The sequence below is a fragment of the Rhinolophus sinicus genome, linkage group LG18, assembly GCF_036562045.2.
Source record: "Rhinolophus sinicus isolate RSC01 linkage group LG18, ASM3656204v1, whole genome shotgun sequence".
NCBI classification, from domain to species: domain Eukaryota; kingdom Metazoa; phylum Chordata; class Mammalia; order Chiroptera; family Rhinolophidae; genus Rhinolophus; species Rhinolophus sinicus.
The window spans coordinates 2,969,606-2,986,625 of NC_133767.1; the positions used below are offsets into that span (position 1 = coordinate 2,969,606).

The following is a 17,020-nucleotide window of genomic DNA, read 5'->3' on the forward strand; positions in this document are numbered from 1 at the left end:
GCTGGACCCCAGGAGAGCTGGCTGAGCCCGTGGGGAGGGGGTGCTTTAGAGGGTGCCATCTCCAGGACAGGGAACCTGAGTGGTCCCAGTGGGGGCAATGACACCCCCTCTTGCCCTGGTGCAGCCTGGCGTCAGATACTGGCCTCTGCCTGGCTCCTTGGGCCCAGCTTGTCCTCGTAAATGCCCAAGAAAAAGCTCGGTCCCTTGGCACTGCTTTTCCAGTTAATTTCTAACTAAGGAATCTCTGGATACTAAAAGGTGCAAAGCAGTGGCCTCGTATGTGCAGGCACAAGTGTGACCCCCAGTGTCAATCATTGGGTCTCTACCTATTAGGAAAAAGAATAACCTCACAGCCTAGAAAAGGAAAGGAAAAACACTGTGCCCAATGGGCAAAATACTCCACCCCCAAGAAAAAAAAACTCTCAAGAAACAGAGTCAGACAATAAAAGCAGGACAGAACGCCAGGCAGGGGCAGAGGCCCACTTATGGGCACACACTTGGAAATGGATGAATTCTACCTCTCTGGCTTCAGGTAAAGCCTACCTGAAGGGGACGCAGCCGTCTCTTCTCCCAGCCACTTCTCCGCCACCCAGTCTTCTGCTGGTTTCCATTCTGCTGGAGGAAGGGGGAGAGGAAATTAAGAGATTGGAACTTGGCTCAGACCTAGATTGAGTCATTACTCTGCGGACAGTGGCTTCCTTCGGGATTCTTGGTAAGTCAGTCTCTCCCTCTTTGGTCCTGTAGCAATGGCTACTATTTTTTCACGCGTTCAACGAATATTAATGAAGTGCCTACTATGTTCCAGGCCCTGGGGATGCAGCAGTGAGCATTTGCGATGTGCCAGGCCCTGCTTTGCAAATATCACCATAGTTAATCCCTGTGACGACAATGTACAGTTGGCCATTACCCACCAGAGTGGTTTTCAAACGATAGGTCAAACCATTCAGTGGGTCATGGAATCATTTGTAGATTATATTAGTATCTAAAATAGTCTTTTAATACAATAGACTACATAGGAATTGTTTTATAAAAACTTTTATTTCGTGTGTGTGTCTGTGTGTGTGCAAACACACACACACACACACTCATGCACAAGCAATGGCACTGGGTCACGGCAGAAGACATTTCCCCTCTAGCAGATCATGGTTATGAAAGCTGGGAAACCACGGTTCTAGAACACAAGTTTTTTTGAAGACCTCTTCAGACTCAGCCTGGCATGTCACAGGCACTTGATTTGTGGAAGCAGTGGCCCCCATTTCACGGATGGGGAAACTGAGTCTTAGTGAATTGAAATACGTTGCGTGATGTCACACTGTTAGTGACTGGGAAAACGGGGATGGGAATCTGGTGGCAGCTCCAAGTCTCACACACAACCAGCGTGCGACCCACTCTTGCTGCTTTAAAAACGGGTCATAGTAGTACCCACTTAGGGTTATTTCAGCCGTTGGGTGAAACAAGAAGTGACCACTCTGGAAACATTCAAATGCATGATGCAAGTTAATCACCTCTCAGACTGCTTATCTCCAGCCACTTCTTTACAATATATGAGTTGCGTGAAGTCGGGGACTCTGTCCTGGTCATTGTTTTTCTTGCTGTGTCGTTCCATTTGGCACATAATAGTGACACAATAAATGTTTGTTGAGTGAATAATGGATCTGGGCATGCTGAAAGTTCCCAGGAGTTGGCTGTTGAAGCCCGAAGCTGCCTCCTGTAAGGTGCTGAGTTCGGGACGCACCTCATCCTGCGGCTGCTTCCAGAGCTACAAGAGACTCAGTTCTTTCAAATGCAAGGAGTTGGGGGGGTTGGGGAGGGGGGCCGAGGCTGGGATGTGGGTGGGAGTAAGGGTGGGATCACAGAGGGGAAATCCCACCAAAGCCAGGGCCGCAGCACTGCACCCCTTTTGTACTTCTGGCACAAGGCGTCTCCCGCGGCTCCTGGCTCTGCGGAGCGGGGTGAGAGCGTGCATTTATCCTGCCCATCTCTATTCACAGGACTTCGGGCATCAGAAAGGAAAGCCCAAGGGGCCAGCTTGGCCTCACCTTTGGGCAGGTCTTCTCGGAACCAGTAGCTGTGTAAAGCAGAAAGCATGGGGCGGCTCTTTGCTCTGACCTCAGTGCCCCTGGTAGTGGTGGTGGTGGCCTCCTGGGTCATCACAGCTGCAGCCGAAGACACCTCGGAAGCTAGTAAGTGGTGGTGTGTGCGTGTGTGCGCGCACGTGCGTGTAGGGGGCAGTGCTGCCCTTAGCAGGGGAGGCTCGATTCCTCTTCTTTGATGTTTAGGATTTGCAGCCTTTATGCTGAATCCGATTCTTACATGTCACGTACACAGAACTCACCCAGGAATAGTGGGGCCTGAGACTGCATTTCAGACAACCTCCCAGGTGATGCTGACACTGTGGTCCTGGGGCCACACACAGAGAGGCCAGGGTCTAGTGCAGCACTAAGGCCCCTGGCACTTGACTGCAAGGCCGGGAACACACTCAGCCGCACAGGAGATTTAAACACACCCGGGGGGCGTTCACACTTAAGAGGTCATTCCATTGGGTGGTGTGTGGCCCTCACTCTGCTTTCAGCTTCTCCCTGGGGAAGGAAGCCGGGTACCGTGTCCCCCCCAGGAGCTGGAGGCGCAGTAACGAGTGACTGAGAGTGCACACTCTGCAGCCGTGCCACCAGGCTTTGTGTCCTGACGCTGCTGCGTATGGACAAGTGGCTTAAACCTCTGAACTTCAGTCCTCATCTTTAAAATAAGAGTCAATGTGAAAAGGATCCTTCAGGGCCTGTGGGGGGGAATTCAACATATCAACAATGAACGTGCATATGCCGGGGTCTGGCATACAGTTCCTACCTAATGAACGACAGCTCACTGTTCTTATTACTGTCGGGGCGCACACACAGCGTGTGACCCTCACAGCCGTTTGGGGGAGTTTCCAGAGAGGACGCCACACTGATCAGTCTTATGGAAGGTTTACCAGGAAGGGAAGGAAATGGGGATAAAACGTGTATAATGTGCAAAGGTGGTCAAAGGGTCGACAGGGTCACGGAAACCCTACTCTGAGGCTGGGCCCTTCTGTCTGCAGGAAATTGCTCTGAATGCCACAGCAATGCCACTTGCATGGAGGCAGGGGCTGCTACCACGTGCTCCTGCAAAGAGGGCTTCACTGGTGACGGCCTGGAGTGCGTGGACCTGGACGAATGCGCCAACCCGGAGGCCCACAACTGCTCGGGGGGCAGCCGCTGCGTGAACGTGCTGGGCTCCTACGTGTGCGCATGCGCCCAGGGCTTCCGCCTGACACCCGAGCTCCACTGTACCGACGTGGACGAGTGCGCGGAGCCGGGGCTCAGCGGCTGTCATCCTCTGGCCACCTGCATCAATGGCTACGGCAACTACTCGTGCGTGTGCCCCGCGGGCTACTGGGGGGACGGGTGGTTCTGCGAGTGCTCCCCGGGCTCCTGTGGGCCCGGGCTGGACTGCGTGGCCCAGGGCGAGGCGCTCGTGTGCGCCGATCCGTGCCAGGCGCACCGCACCCTGGACCAGTACTGGCGCAGCGCCGAGCACGGGCCGGGCTACACCTGCGACACGGGCCTGTTCGGCTGGTACCGCTTCGTGGGGCGCGGCGGCGCGCGCCTGGCCGAGACCTGCGTGCCCACCCTGCACTGCAACACGGCCGCGCCCATGTGGCTCAACGGCACGCACCCGTCCAGCGACGAGGGCATCGTGAACCGCACGGCCTGCGCGCACTGGAACGGCGACTGCTGCCTGTGGGATGCGCCCGTCCAGGTGAAGGCCTGTGCCGGCGGCTACTACGTGTACAACCTGCAGCCGCCGCCCGAGTGCCATCTGGCGTACTGCACAGGTGAGCAGGGTCCCCGCCACCCCGACGGGCACTGCGGGCGACTGGCGCGCACCCTCGCTGACTGTCTGTGACCCTGCAGACCCCAGCTCTGTGGACGGGACGTGTGAGGAGTGCAGTGTGGAAGAGGTCTGCGTATCGGACAATGGCAGGTGGCGCTGCGAGTGCAAAGAGGACTCCAACAGTACCGGCACCGGTGAGGCCGGTGGGGTGGGGGAGGCGCGGAGAAATGTCAGCCATTCCTGTGTGTGGGGACACACAGGGGCCGGGCCAGCAACATGCATTAAAACCAGCAAGTTAGTGGACCCCAAACTGCCAGGGCTTGGGACCTCCTCACCCCCAGCCTTCTTCCTGAGGTTGAAAACAACCCAGCCGACTTCACTGCATGCTCCAAACACAGCTCCGGGACTGAGCTCTGTTGTTTTAGGAGGGAAATGAACAAGTGTACAGCATTCGAAGCATTAGCTGCTAGTAAGGACTGTCTCCTCCATGTAGAAAGGGTGCAATTCACTGAGGAGCTCGAATTTAAAAACAAACAAAAACCTTGGATGCGATGTTCTTTAACAGTGGGACCGTGAAGACCCCAACTCATCTTATTTTTCATACGCGTCCCACACTTCGGGTAACGGGGGTAATGACTGGCCCCTTGGGTCCATCCAGGGAGGCTCAGAAGCCAGTCTTGGTCTCCATCACTCTGAAGGGGGTACCCCAGCGAGACCAGAGCAGGGCTGCTCTGAGCTGGGCCCTGGGGCACATGCTGGACCCCCAAATGGTGGGCACAGGTCTCCAATCCTGCCTTCCCTGTCTGTTTCAGAGCGCTCCCTCCTGGAGTACAGGCTGGAGTGTGGGGCCAACGACATCAAAGTGTCCCTGAGCAAGTGCCAGCTGAAGAGCCTGCACTTTGAGAAGGTCTTCATGTACCTACGTGACAGCCAGTGCTCGGGCTTCACTGAGAGGGGTGACCGGGTGTGGATGTCTGTGGTGACCCCGGCCAGGGATGGCCCCTGTGGGACAGTGATGACGGTACGTGCTGGCCAGTGTGTGACAGGGCTGCGGCACTGCCTGCCTCAAGCCCCAGCTCTGCCACTTACTAGTCGTAGAGCTTGGGCAAGTTGTCTGGTTAGCTGGGTGGTGCCTCAGTTACCTCAACTGTAAAATGGAGTAGTAATCGTACCTACTGTGTAGGGTCAGCAGAGGGTTAAATGAGGTAACGCATGTGGAATGAGTGGGGCAGTGCCTGGCACATAGTAGGTGCTCAGTGAAAGTTCGCTTCAGATAAAGAGGGCGCTCCCTGCTGACAGTCTCCCATTTGACAGAATGGGAAGAGTAGGGCCCAGACAAGGCCGTGATTGTTCTAGGCCAGTAGATATCACACGGGGTTCAGAAGCAGGTCCTGGGAGGCGGGTGTGGGGAGAACCTGGATCTCACCTATAGAAGCCCCCCGAATAGGGACCCAGAGCTCAGCGTGTAAGTGGAGCGGTGCTTCCTCCCACTCCCTCACCCCCCGCCCCGCAAAGGGCAGAAGGCAAAGAAGGGAAGAAGAAATGAACGACTCGGAAGTCCCATCACTGCTATTTGGCAGAGGAAGCACAGCGTAAGGGAAGAGCCCAGGCTCACAGGTCCCGCGCGCTGTGGGCCAGGTCCCGAGTCACTCAGTTTCTGTGAACCTCTGTCTCATCACGAGGCAGGGGGGTGCCCTCTTAGGGTCAGTGACAGGCCTAAGACAGGGATGAAGGACGAGCATTTAACTCAGGCCCTTGCACGTGACATGTGCTCATAAAAGGTTGCTGTTGTAACTTTTGATCGAGGAAACTAGGAGGGCAGCGCCCAGGTGACTGGAGAAAAGCCCTTTGGATTTGAGCCCTACTCAGCTTCTCATGCCCTTTCTCTCCACCCCACCCTGCTCCCCAATGCAGAAGAATGAAACGCATGCCACGTACAGCAACACCCTCTACCTGGCAGATGCCATCATCATCCGTGACGTTGACACCCGTATCAACTTCGGGTGCTCCTACCCGCTGGACATGAAAGTCAGCCTGCAGACCTCCCTGCAGCCGATGGTCAGGTGCGGCCAGGGGGGGTCCCCAGCCAGCGCCCCTGGCCAGCTCCACCCCTCAATGCCTCAACCACGAGGCCCTCAGCTTCCCTGTCAACTGCCTCCCATCAGGAGCTGGCTGGGGGACTGGGGGGATCCCAGCCGGGAAGCCTGGCGTCCAGATTCAGATCCAGGCTGTGTCACATAAAGGCGGCTTTGGGAAGCTGATAGCCCCTAGCAGCACGACAGCTCTGCAGATGTGACGCGAATATCAGGGTCGCTGGCTTATCAGAAGGGTGGGGTGGTTGGGCTGGAAGGAAGTGGGAAGCTCTCACTTAGAGCTGCTGTGGGACTTTGGGCAAATCACCTCCCACATTTGGACTTCAGTCTCCTTCCTTCTCTGTAAGTAGGAGTTTGATTAGCGAAGGATTCCCAAATTATGCTTCTTGGAGTCTGAGGGTCTTTAAGGAGGACCCCTGGGGATGCCTGTGGGTTGAGCCAGAGAAGTTCCACCCATATTAGTGCCACATGAGGTTTTCATGTTTAAAAATATTCACGGGTTCTGCTGCTGCTGAAACTGCAAATCTCCGAATAGGATGAACCACAGGCCAATGAGCTGACTGCACGTCAGACATGGTGCTAAACGCACAACAGAGCATCTCCTTGAAATCTTAGCACATCTGGGAGGTGTCGGTATGGTTATTATCCCCATTATACAGATATGGAAACTGAGGCTCGAGAAGGTTGACTAACGTGCCCAAAGTTACAGAGTCTAGTAAGTGGCAGAGCTGGGAGGCAAACCTAGGCCCTCAGGCCCAGAGCCCCCACTCCACCCTGACCTTCACTGTGAAACGTGCCCATGACTTTGTGTTCTCTGGGCCAACCAGACTCAGGAAAGGGCGCTGGGCCCTGATGAGGGCGCCTGGGGGGAAGAAGTCTGCCTTTGTGGAGCCGCGCCTGGCTCTGCAGTGCGCTGGCCCCGATGTGGCCACGTCCCAGACAGGGCAGGCTCCAGGGAACAACACATCTGTGTGCAAACCTCTCTGGCTGGAGCTGGACGTCTTGCCCCTGTCCAGCTCTGAATTCAAACCCAGTGTCACCTGGTCAATGGCCTGCCACGTCACTGAGCAGTTCTTATTTCCCGGGGCCTTTGTGGGATCGTCCCGTGACGCCCTCGTCAATATGGCTGTTTTCAGTGGGGTTAAAAATCAGCCGCTTCAAATCCCCCATCTTCTCTTGTCCGTGAACCAGAACTCTGACCAAGGCCTGCCCCCAACCCATCCCTTTGAACTGTTCCAGGTTGAGCCCAAAGGAGAAATCTAGGTGATTCCCTCGGGAATTTGTGTGCTGCACATCTTGAAAGTGAGGGCCACTAAGTGAGGGGGTGGACACGGTCCCAAAAATGGAGTCTGTGGAGCGGCAGCAGCAGCCTCCCCTGGGAGCCTGTTAGAAATGCAGAACCTGAGCCCCACCCCAGACCTGCTGACTCAGAACCTGCATTTCCACAAGATCCTGAGGTGCCCCTGTGTGCCCATGGCAGTGACAAAGCAGTGGTTGGTAGATTCCAGTGCGACTGCTGGATAGAAACGCAAACCACTGCCAGGGGTCGCCCAGGAACCAGACCAGAGAGGGGGCCCATCTGTCGCTACTCTCAGCTCTGGTCCCCTCACCAGCCCCCCCACCCCCACAGCACCCTGAACATCAGCGTGGGCGGGACCGGCCTGTTCACCGTGCGGATGGCGCTCTTCCAGGGCCCCGCGTACACGCGGCCCTACCAAGGCTCCTCCGTGACCCTGTCCACCGAGGCCTTTCTCTACGTGGGCGCCGTGCTGGACGGAGGCGACCTGTCTCGCTTTGCACTGCTGATGACCAACTGCTACGCCACGCCCAGCGGCATCTCCACTGACCCCCTGAAGTACTTCATCATCCAGGACAGGTAAGGCCCACGGACGGAGCTCACGGGGATCTCTGGACGCGGACGCGGGAATATAAAGCCCATCTTTATATTCACTGACCTCCGGCTGAAATCTAGCCACTGTGAGGAATGGGCAGCCAACCACAGAAGTATTAGCAGGACACGTGACAACACTTACACTCCTCAGTACTTTTCAGTGACGACGGTATTAGAATTTCTACTGCTTCGCCTTATGTAACGTGTTATCTAGTACGCGTACTGGTAAGTACATACACGTATATAATAGATACGTAAATGTAGAATGCACATACCGGAGGTTTTCATACTCTGAGAACTATGCTTTGATTTAATTGGTTTCCTTTATAACCTGATGTACTTTATTGTAGGCACTTAAGATGTTATTTTTGAGGAGGGATGCATGGGCTTCCCCAGAAGGCTGAGGTGGGGGGCAGGTCTCAGAAAAGGGTGATAAACCTGACGGCAAGGGCAGAAGGCAGCCTGGCACCCGGCTGGGAGGGGAAAGGTGCGGGCACAGCTGGCCAAGGGCCAGGTGAAACCGGGAGGACACAGGTGGGCTGCTTTTACGCAAAAGGCATGAGAGAACCTTGAACCGCTCCGTGAGAAAGTAGTTCACAGTTTCATTTCATAAACGGAACAGATACTTTTGAAAGCTCCCTACGTGCCAGGCTCTGTGGATAACACAGTGAACAGAAGGGACAAAAACCTTTGCCTGCCTACAGATGATATTGGGGGGGTAGGGGGGCGACCAGCAATTAAACAAAAGTGCAATCGATAGCGTGTTGGTGATAATGAGGCTATGAAAGAAAAACTGACACAGGGCTGGGGAGGGGCTTGGCAGCCAGAGAAGCGACCTCTTCCTGTCCCAGTTCTCTTAGAATCTGCCTGCTGACACCCAGGGGGAAGCCTCAGGGGGGCGCCCACCTGCCTCACACCGCTCTGTTCCTTGCTCATCTCCTTTGCAATAATAATAACACCCACAAAGCAAAGTCTGTTGTTTTAGGGCCTTGGGCAGACCCCGGTGTCTAACTGAAATTTAACAGCACTGTTTTACTTTGTATTTCGTCGTATGGTCATATTTGACGCATGGTCAGTAATACCCGTTTGCTATTTGTGTGGTCTAGCCATAAAACACGAGCTGTATTTCAGTACAAATGTAAGTAGATTTAAAGAAGAGCCATAAGTGAGTTATTTGGGAAACACAGGATAGCATTCGCAAAGGTAGTGTCTAGCCAAGACGAAGAACAACTGGGATTTGGAGAAGGCTGGCATGATCGTGATGGGGGGCATGGAGATTTGGGGTCAGATCTTGGCTTTGCTGTCTCCTAGTTCTGAAACACAAGTCAGCTCATCTGTCTGAATATTCAGGCTCTCACCATGTGAAATGGCATAAATACTACCTACTGTGTGGGGAGTTTTAAACTTTCTTTTTTCTGAGTGAAAAAGTGCTGCGTGTACAGTGTGGACAGCTTGGAGAGTTTTGCAAAGGAAGCAGGAAGAAATGCTTGTGTTTTTCTATCTGGGCGTGTGTGGGCGCTGGGTCGAGGGCCACCAGTCTAGGGTAGGTGCCAGAATGTCACCGGATGCTTAAGGAGACAGTGAGAGTGGCCAGAGGGGACTTGGGAGCCCTGCTCTGCTTGAGTGCATGGGGCTGCCAAGGGCCATGCTGGATGCCAATAAACATAGCTAATGATTCCCAAATGCCATTTCCTGGGAAATCAGAAAGTGCTAACTTCAGGATAGTTTCAACTAAGTGCTGATGACAGTTTTACTCTGGCACCATAAGTATGTAGCACCGACTGTGTGCCACGTACTGTAGTAGCACTTTGAAAAATAACTCGCTTAATCCTCACAACTGTCCTATGATATGGGTTACAGTTATTATTCCCTGTACACAAATGGGGGAACTGGGGCACAGAGAGATTAAGTAATTACCCAAGGTCACACAGCCAATGGGTGGTGGAATGAGATTTGAACCCAGGAAGTCAGGCCCCCGCGTGCTTGCTTAACCCACCCCCTTGTCTGACATAACCCTCTCAGGTGTCCACGTGCTGAGGACGCCACCATCCAGGTGGTGGAGAACGGGGAGTCCCCTCAGGGCCGGTTTGCGGTCCAAATGTTCCGATTTGCGGGGAACCACGACCTGGTCTACCTACACTGTGAAGTGTATCTCTGTGACACCGGGAATGAAAAGTGCAAACCCGTGAGTCGCCTCCCCTCCCTCAGCCTGTTTGCCGGGCCTCCCCTCGCCCGGCTCCCCAGACCAAAGACATCCGGCCACCAGATCTGAAAAACTGAACAGGTGGTTCTGCTGTTTCTCTGAGCAGTGGGGTGTGGGGTGGGTGCAGAAGGAGACCTAAGATGCTGGGAGCTCAGGGGGCATCCCTGCAGTGCGCTGGCGTACCTGGGGCTGCGTTCTCCTAGCAGAGGCTGACGTTTTAAAGCACCGTGTGTGCACACCTTATCTGTGTCACCTTTTTAACTCTGTGCAGCAACTCGGTAAGGTCCTTATTCCGTGAATCCCCTTTTCTATATGGGGAGAGACGCTCAGAGAACTTAAGTGACGTTCCTAAGATCAGATGTCTGAGAATTGGTGGCGATGGGCGGGAACCCAGGGACCCTAACGACTCCTGCCGCCCCCACACTCAAGCCCCAGCCTGAGGCAGGAGGCCACTCCTCTGAGGGGTGCAGCCCCCGCCCCAGGGCGGGACCACAGGGCCCCTCACGGGACAGTTTGTCGCCCTGTCCCTGCAGACCTGCTCCAGGACCAGATCCCTCAGTAGGGGCGTCACAGACCCAACCCATGTCCTGAACTTGGGTCCCATCATGCGGAAAGGTAAGAGGGCCACTCCTCCCCCTCCCCACGTTCCAGGTGGGCCACGCTGTCCTGGGACGAGGAGGGACAGAACCTGGTGCTGGGGTCTGACGAGCTGGAGCACGTGGATTCTGGGGGGCAATATGGACTAGAAGCTGCCTGCTTCTTTGCAGTTCCCATTCACTCATTCATTCATTCATTCATTCCACACATATGTTCTTGTGCCTACTGTGTGCCAGGCCCTGTGGGGATCCCACGGTGAGCAAAACAGATACAAGCCCAGCTTGCATGGAGCTTATGGACCAGTGTGTGTGTGTGTGGGGGGGGGCATCATTCAAAGAATCATAGATAGATAGATAGATAGATAGATAGATAGATAGATAGATAGATAGATAGATAGATAGATAGATAGATAGATAGATAGATAGATAGATGGATGATGGGTAGATATTGTGACAAGTGTGCTCAAGAAAATCTATTAGGAACTCTGAGCTCTTACAACAGAGGAACCAGACCCTGTCTGGAGGACGGGGGCAGAATGGAGCTGAGATCTGGAAGCTGAGGAGGGATTACCTAAGAGGGGTCAGGGGAAGGGGGTGAAGGGAGGGAATCCCAGGCGGAGGGTACAGCACGGGCGAAGGGCCTGCGGTGGGGAGCCCAGCCTGCGACAGTAGCTGCGAGAAGACCAGGCCGGCTGGGAGCAGGAGGAGGAGATCGGTGGGGGGTGGGCTGATGCAGGTGGGCCCAGGCCGTGTGGGGCCTGGTAGTTCTTGCTAAGGTTTTCGGTCTTTCTCCTGAAAACAGTGGGGAGCCCTGAAGGGCCCAAAGCAGGAGCGTGACCTGCTCAGATCGGGGTCTCAGAAAGACCCCTCTGGCTGCAAGGAGAAGAGCCGACGCGGGCCTCTCCCAGGCTTGCACGCCCTCTCCTCGCACGGAACCTTCTCTCTCCCCTGCAGGTGGCCAGGCCACAGTCTCGAGCGCTGCTTCCACCAATCTGGGTAAGTTGACGGCTCCTTGAGAGGGACCTGTGCTAGAACCTTCTGGGGCTTTTTTCTGTGGGCCCAGGGAGCGCGTCCTGCTTGGCCTGAGCTCTGAAGAGGTGACAGCACCTGCCGAAAGGGCTGGGCCTGGGGCAGGACATATGCTCATACCCCCACGTTGTCCCACCATAGCGTATGCAATACAGGCAGGCACCAACGGGCACACGAGGGAACACATCATCCGACATGTTTGCACACGCGCGCACACACACGGATCCCGTGCATATATTCATATTTGCTCTCTCAGATGCACAGACAGCTAGCGTTGTGTGCGTCTTTGCACGTATAGACACACTCACACTCGTTACAGACCTGTACACAAGAGACATGCACAGACTCTAGACCTGCAGCTCAGATACTTCCTGAAACCTCATGGCTCAGGTCTAACACTGTTTTCAGGGTCCACCCCACAGGTGACACATACATGCTGGTGTTACTACAAGCCACGCAACACACTTAGTTCCTGGCTGAACATAACAGGCAAACCAAAACCTGTCCGTCTGCTTCTCTGCTCGGACCTCAAAGGCCAGACTGGTGGCATCTCTATGGCCCTTGATTTTCCTGGCCACGGGCTTGTCTGCAAATGTGGATGAAAAGTGAATCCATGTGACCGGTGGCCTTCCTGGCCCCGGCACCTAGATCCAAGGGGGCTTTTCCACCAACCGAGTTTGACCTGAGCTAGTTCACCCAGCACCAGCGAGACTCAAGGGTTCCTGAGAGGCTTGTCCTCTGTGAATATCCCAAAGCGCCAAGGATGGTAGAGCAGGTTGCGCACTGCACAAGAGGGCCCTTTGGAGGGGATACCAGGCCTAGTACCAGAGGCAAAGGCTGTCTTCTTCAAATTGGTCCACCTGGGAGGGCACCTTTTTCTATTTGGTTTTCAGGGCAGATAAAGACAGTTTCCTTTTTCTAACTGATCAATGCAGAGAGGGTGTCCCTTTCCTAACTGGCCACTCCAGAGGAGGCATCTTATGTGAGCTTTGCACAAAGGGCCATCAGTGCCAGGAGCGGCCCTGTCATTGCTTTCCTTTCAGGGCTCCTGAAGTTCTGGCTGCCTCTGCTGCTCTCGGCCACCCTGTCCCTGATGGCGCAGTGACCAGCAGGCGGAAACCCTGTGCTCCGTGGCTGCGAGTCACTTCTTGCTGGCTGGGGAGGCGACGCAGGCCAGGGCTGCAGCCACAGAAAGGGGGCTCACACTGGAGTCAGCCTGCTCCTGTTTTCTCCCCTTTCATTCCCGCTCCCCCAAAGCAGCCTGTACTTTTAATGCTGCCTTCTCTCAAAACGGGGCTTGTGACGTGTCTGCACACGAGGCCCCTGTCTCCTTAAAGATGGTGGCAAAATAATAGTAATTTTAAAAGCTCATTCTGTGAAGTCATTCATTCATTCAGCAAGTATTTACTGAGCAGCTACTCTACACAGGCACTGTTCGTGGTGCTGAGGTTCCCCTGGTGAGAAAAACCAGGCTTCCTCCCTGCCCTTGTGGAGCCCGCCATCTGGTCACAGAGATGAGGTTCAACTCTCATTCTGCTGTGTGACCTTAGATAAAATACACAGTGTCTCTGAGCTTCAACCATCCATGTATTCATCCCAGCATTCAGTCATTCATTCAAGAAATACTTGCTGAGCACCTACTATGTGCCAGGCACAGTGCTAGCGGCGGTACAGCATGAACCAATCAGACACACTCCCTGCTTTCCTGGAGCTTAAGGTCTGGCAGGGGAAGGAGAACTCGAACAGGTATTTACAAGTGTGTCAGGTACTGCAGGAACGGAAGGTACAGCAGGGGCTGCTGCCTCTGCATTAGGGGGATAATCATGACGCCCTCACAGGCTTCATTCAGGTTTCCAGAAACATTTGAGCACCCAGTATGTGCCAGACACGGTGCTAGCTGCTGGGCAAACACTGGGGAACAGGACGAGTCCCTGCCTTTGGGAGCCTCACTCCCTTGCAGGTGGTGTGCCTGGCACATACTTGGGGCCCCCTCCCTCCACGGCACGTCTCCCTCCTGATCCAGAAGACGCAGCCCTGTTTCTAGAGCCACAGAAGCAGCAGCGGCGGAGAGCAGACCCATTACTTCCACCGGGAGGGGATGCTTTGCAAGGGGGCCCTCCAGGAGGCTTCTTGGAGGCACGACCAGAAACCCAGGGGCTGCTGGGCCAGGAGACCCAGGCATCCGAAAGGTCTCTGTGCTTCTTTACCCAAGTGGGCCAAAGGAAGCCGATGCCGATGGGAATTGTCTGCCCTGGCAGCAGGTGCTTCCCTGGACTCCAGCTGGGGCTTTCCAGGGGAGCCCAAGGCCCTGTCACATTACTAGAACCTTCTGATGCCAGGGAAAACCACACGTGTGTATCAGCAAATGGTGCCTGCAGGGACAGCTTATCTACAGTTAGGGACTTCTTATCACACGCAGACACGGCCGAACCCCCATGCCTGCGGCCTTTACGTAAGAGCTTTACGTAAGAGCTTCACGTAGGAGGACGTAAAGCTGAGCCCAGTCCTGTTCATGGTCAATCTAGGGTCAGCTGAGCCTGTCTGGACCACATGCAGCGTCATCGCTCCTCTGACTCAGGTACAACACAACATAAAGGAAAATAAAAACAAGGGCCAAAGACAAGAGCCAGGGAGAAGAAAGCACATCAGAATCAATCCTTTGGTCTCTCTGTTCCTTTTCCTTTCTTTCTTTCCCTCTTTTCTCTCAGTTATTCAGCTCAGTAGTCAATATATATGTTGAGCATAAATTCAAGACCAGACACTTGTATAGGCAGCGAGAAAACAGCAAATAAGCAAAACAGAGCCGTTGCTGCGGAGAAGCTCATGTTTAAAAGGGGGATAGGCTTGTGACATGGCAGGTGGCGACGAGCACTTGGGGGATTAAAAACACAAGGGTGACAGAGTGATGGGGCGCTATTTTACATAGGATGGCTGGGAAAGGTCCCTCTGATAAGCATAGGCTGAGAGAAGTAAGAGAATGAACCAGGAGGGTAGCTGAGGAAGAACATTACAGGCCGTGGGAGCAGCAGGTGCAAAGGCCCTGGGGCAGCCCCTGGTATCTTTCCCCCAAGGCTTGGCATCGCTCACAGGAGAGGTTCTGGGGCGTGCGTACTGTGATTCTGTCCATTTGTTGACTCAACAAGAATTTCTAGGTGCTGGTTAGAACAGCAAAGACGGTCTCCCTGCCCACAGAGATCTTAAACAGCCTTCAGAGGGGCACAGGAGCAGAGAAGAGAAGCCTGGCAAGCCTGTGGAATTTAGGAAAGACTTCCTGGAGGAGGCAAACCTGAATGATCAGGGATAAGTAGTGGTGGCTGGGAGCAGCGTGACCCAGGCCGCGGGAATAACACATGCAGAGGTTTGGCGGTGGGAGGAGAGCAGAGAACCACAGGTCGGCTGGAGCATAGAATGTGGGGGGGAGAAGCTATGGATGAGGCAGGAGCTGGGAATGAGGGTCCGGTCCCAGGAAGCCAGTGATAGGAGTGCGGGGGGCGGGGGTGACGCTGGGATGGCACTGTGGCATGTGGCTGCAGGGGACACAATGGACTCGCAGGGGACAAGAATGAAAGGCGGGAAACCTACTAGGCAGCTGTGAAATCACCCTCGTAAGAGATGATGGTGGCCTGAACGAGGGTCAGTGAAGTGGGTGTGAAGAAGGATAAATAGATTCCAGAAATACCTGAAAGGCTGAGTGGCAAGCTGTGGTGATTATGGGAAATGGGAGGCTGAGGGAGGGAGGAAGCGGCCAGGTTTCCAGCTTGGGTGACCAGCTGACCGGGTATCCTTGCTCATAAAAGCAGTGGAGCCACCGATTAGGACGCGATGCAATGACCAGGGAGGGACTCGGGGGACTGGTGAGCTAAGGTGCCTCCAGCATCCAGCTCACACAGGTCCGGCAGGCAGCGGGGTAGATGGACCCGGCGTTCAAGGGAGGGCGTTACAGATCTGGAACCCACCAGCCTGTGGACGGTGCTGGAAACCATGAGATAACCCGACACTTCCCAGGGAGAGTGTACGGGTGACAAGAAAAATGGGACCTACCAGCATTCTGGAGGCTGGCTGGAGGAAGAGAAGGAGACGGCTAAGGATGGAGTGGGAGGATACAAATGGGGAGAGGACAAGCAGGAAAGTCATGGAAAGGGGAGTCCAGGAAATGCAGAGCAGAAGCAGCAAGAACAGTCCAGTGACAAGGGGCCAGAAAACGTGCCCAGTGGACTTCCTTGTGTGGCGACCTTAGCAGGGCGGTTTTAGCCACATGGCTCAGACTGGGCTGCAGAAGTCAGAAGCGGGACGCGGGAACTGACTTTGAGAAGGAAGCAGCTCACCTCATCAGAAGTTGGGGGGGCGAAGTGGAGGATGGAGGCGTTTTAGGGGAAGGATACACAGGTGAGGGAGGGCAGGGGTGGTGGCCTACATCTTCTTGAAGCAGGAAGCCAGATAACCGCCTGAGAATGGGGGAAGGGGCAGAGTGAGTGGGCAGTGATGGCCGCAGACACTTCACAAGGATGGGGGGTTGAGAGGCCACTGGGGAAAGGAGGGTGGGCCCCTGGCCAAAGTGAATGGATCACTGGGCGACTTTGTGGGCTCAGGACTTTTGGAATCCTGTATTTGTGACTGGTACAAGTTCCGCATTTAGGGGATTTTTCTCCAAATGTGCTAAGAGTAGAGCAGATGGCTTGCAGCACCTTTTCTTTTTTTTCTTTTTCTTTTTTAAAGATTTTATTGGGGAAGGGGAACAGGATTTTATTGGGGAACAGTGTGTACTTCCAGGCCTTTTTTCCAAGTCAAGTTGTTCTCCTTTCAGTCTTAGTTGTGGAGGGCGCAGCTCAGCTCCAGGTCCAGTTGCTGTTGCTAGTTGCAGGGGGCACAGCCCACCATCCCTTGCAGGAGTCGAACCGGCAACCTTGTGGTTGAGAGGACGTGCTCCAACCAACTGAGCCATCCGGGAGCTCAGCGGCAGCTCAGCTCAAGGTGCCGTGTTCAATCTTAGTTGCAGGGGGTGGAGCCCACCATCCCATGTGGGATTCGAGGAGTTGAACCGGCAACCTTGTGGTTGAGAGCCCACTGGCCCATGTGGGAATCGAACCAGCAGCCTTCGGAGTTAGGAGCAGGAGCTCTAACCGCCTGAGCCACCGGGCCGGCCCCTTGTAGCACCTTTTCTTTGTCCAGGTTGAGGTTTTGCTAGAAGCTGCTACAAATGCCAGGACTCCCCACCGCCAGGAGCCTTGGCTCCATCAACAGTCCTAGCGTGACACAGAAGAGGCAGTGGCCATTTGCTCTGCAAAAGCTTGGACTCTCTCATGAAAAGTCAGGGCCAAGCTTGGAAGTTACAAGTGCATGGACAGCCAGCCTCCTC

At 54.7% G+C, this 17,020-nt stretch overlaps 1 protein-coding gene across 1 annotated transcript; it reads left to right on the top strand.

Moving 5' to 3' along the window:
• Nucleotides 1-450: 450 nt before the first annotated feature.
• UMOD (uromodulin) lies at nt 451-13,035 on the top strand. Its single transcript, XM_019751612.2, has 11 exons — nt 451-712; nt 1,992-2,183; nt 3,077-3,853; nt 3,933-4,046; nt 4,665-4,873; nt 5,767-5,915; nt 7,576-7,821; nt 9,859-10,021; nt 10,573-10,654; nt 11,590-11,631; nt 12,708-13,035. Exons 2-11 carry the CDS (start codon nt 2,087-2,089, stop codon nt 12,767-12,769), a joined length of 1,941 nt encoding a protein of 646 aa, XP_019607171.2. The 5' UTR covers nt 451-712; nt 1,992-2,086; the 3' UTR covers nt 12,770-13,035.
• Nucleotides 13,036-17,020: the final 3,985 nt, after the last annotated feature.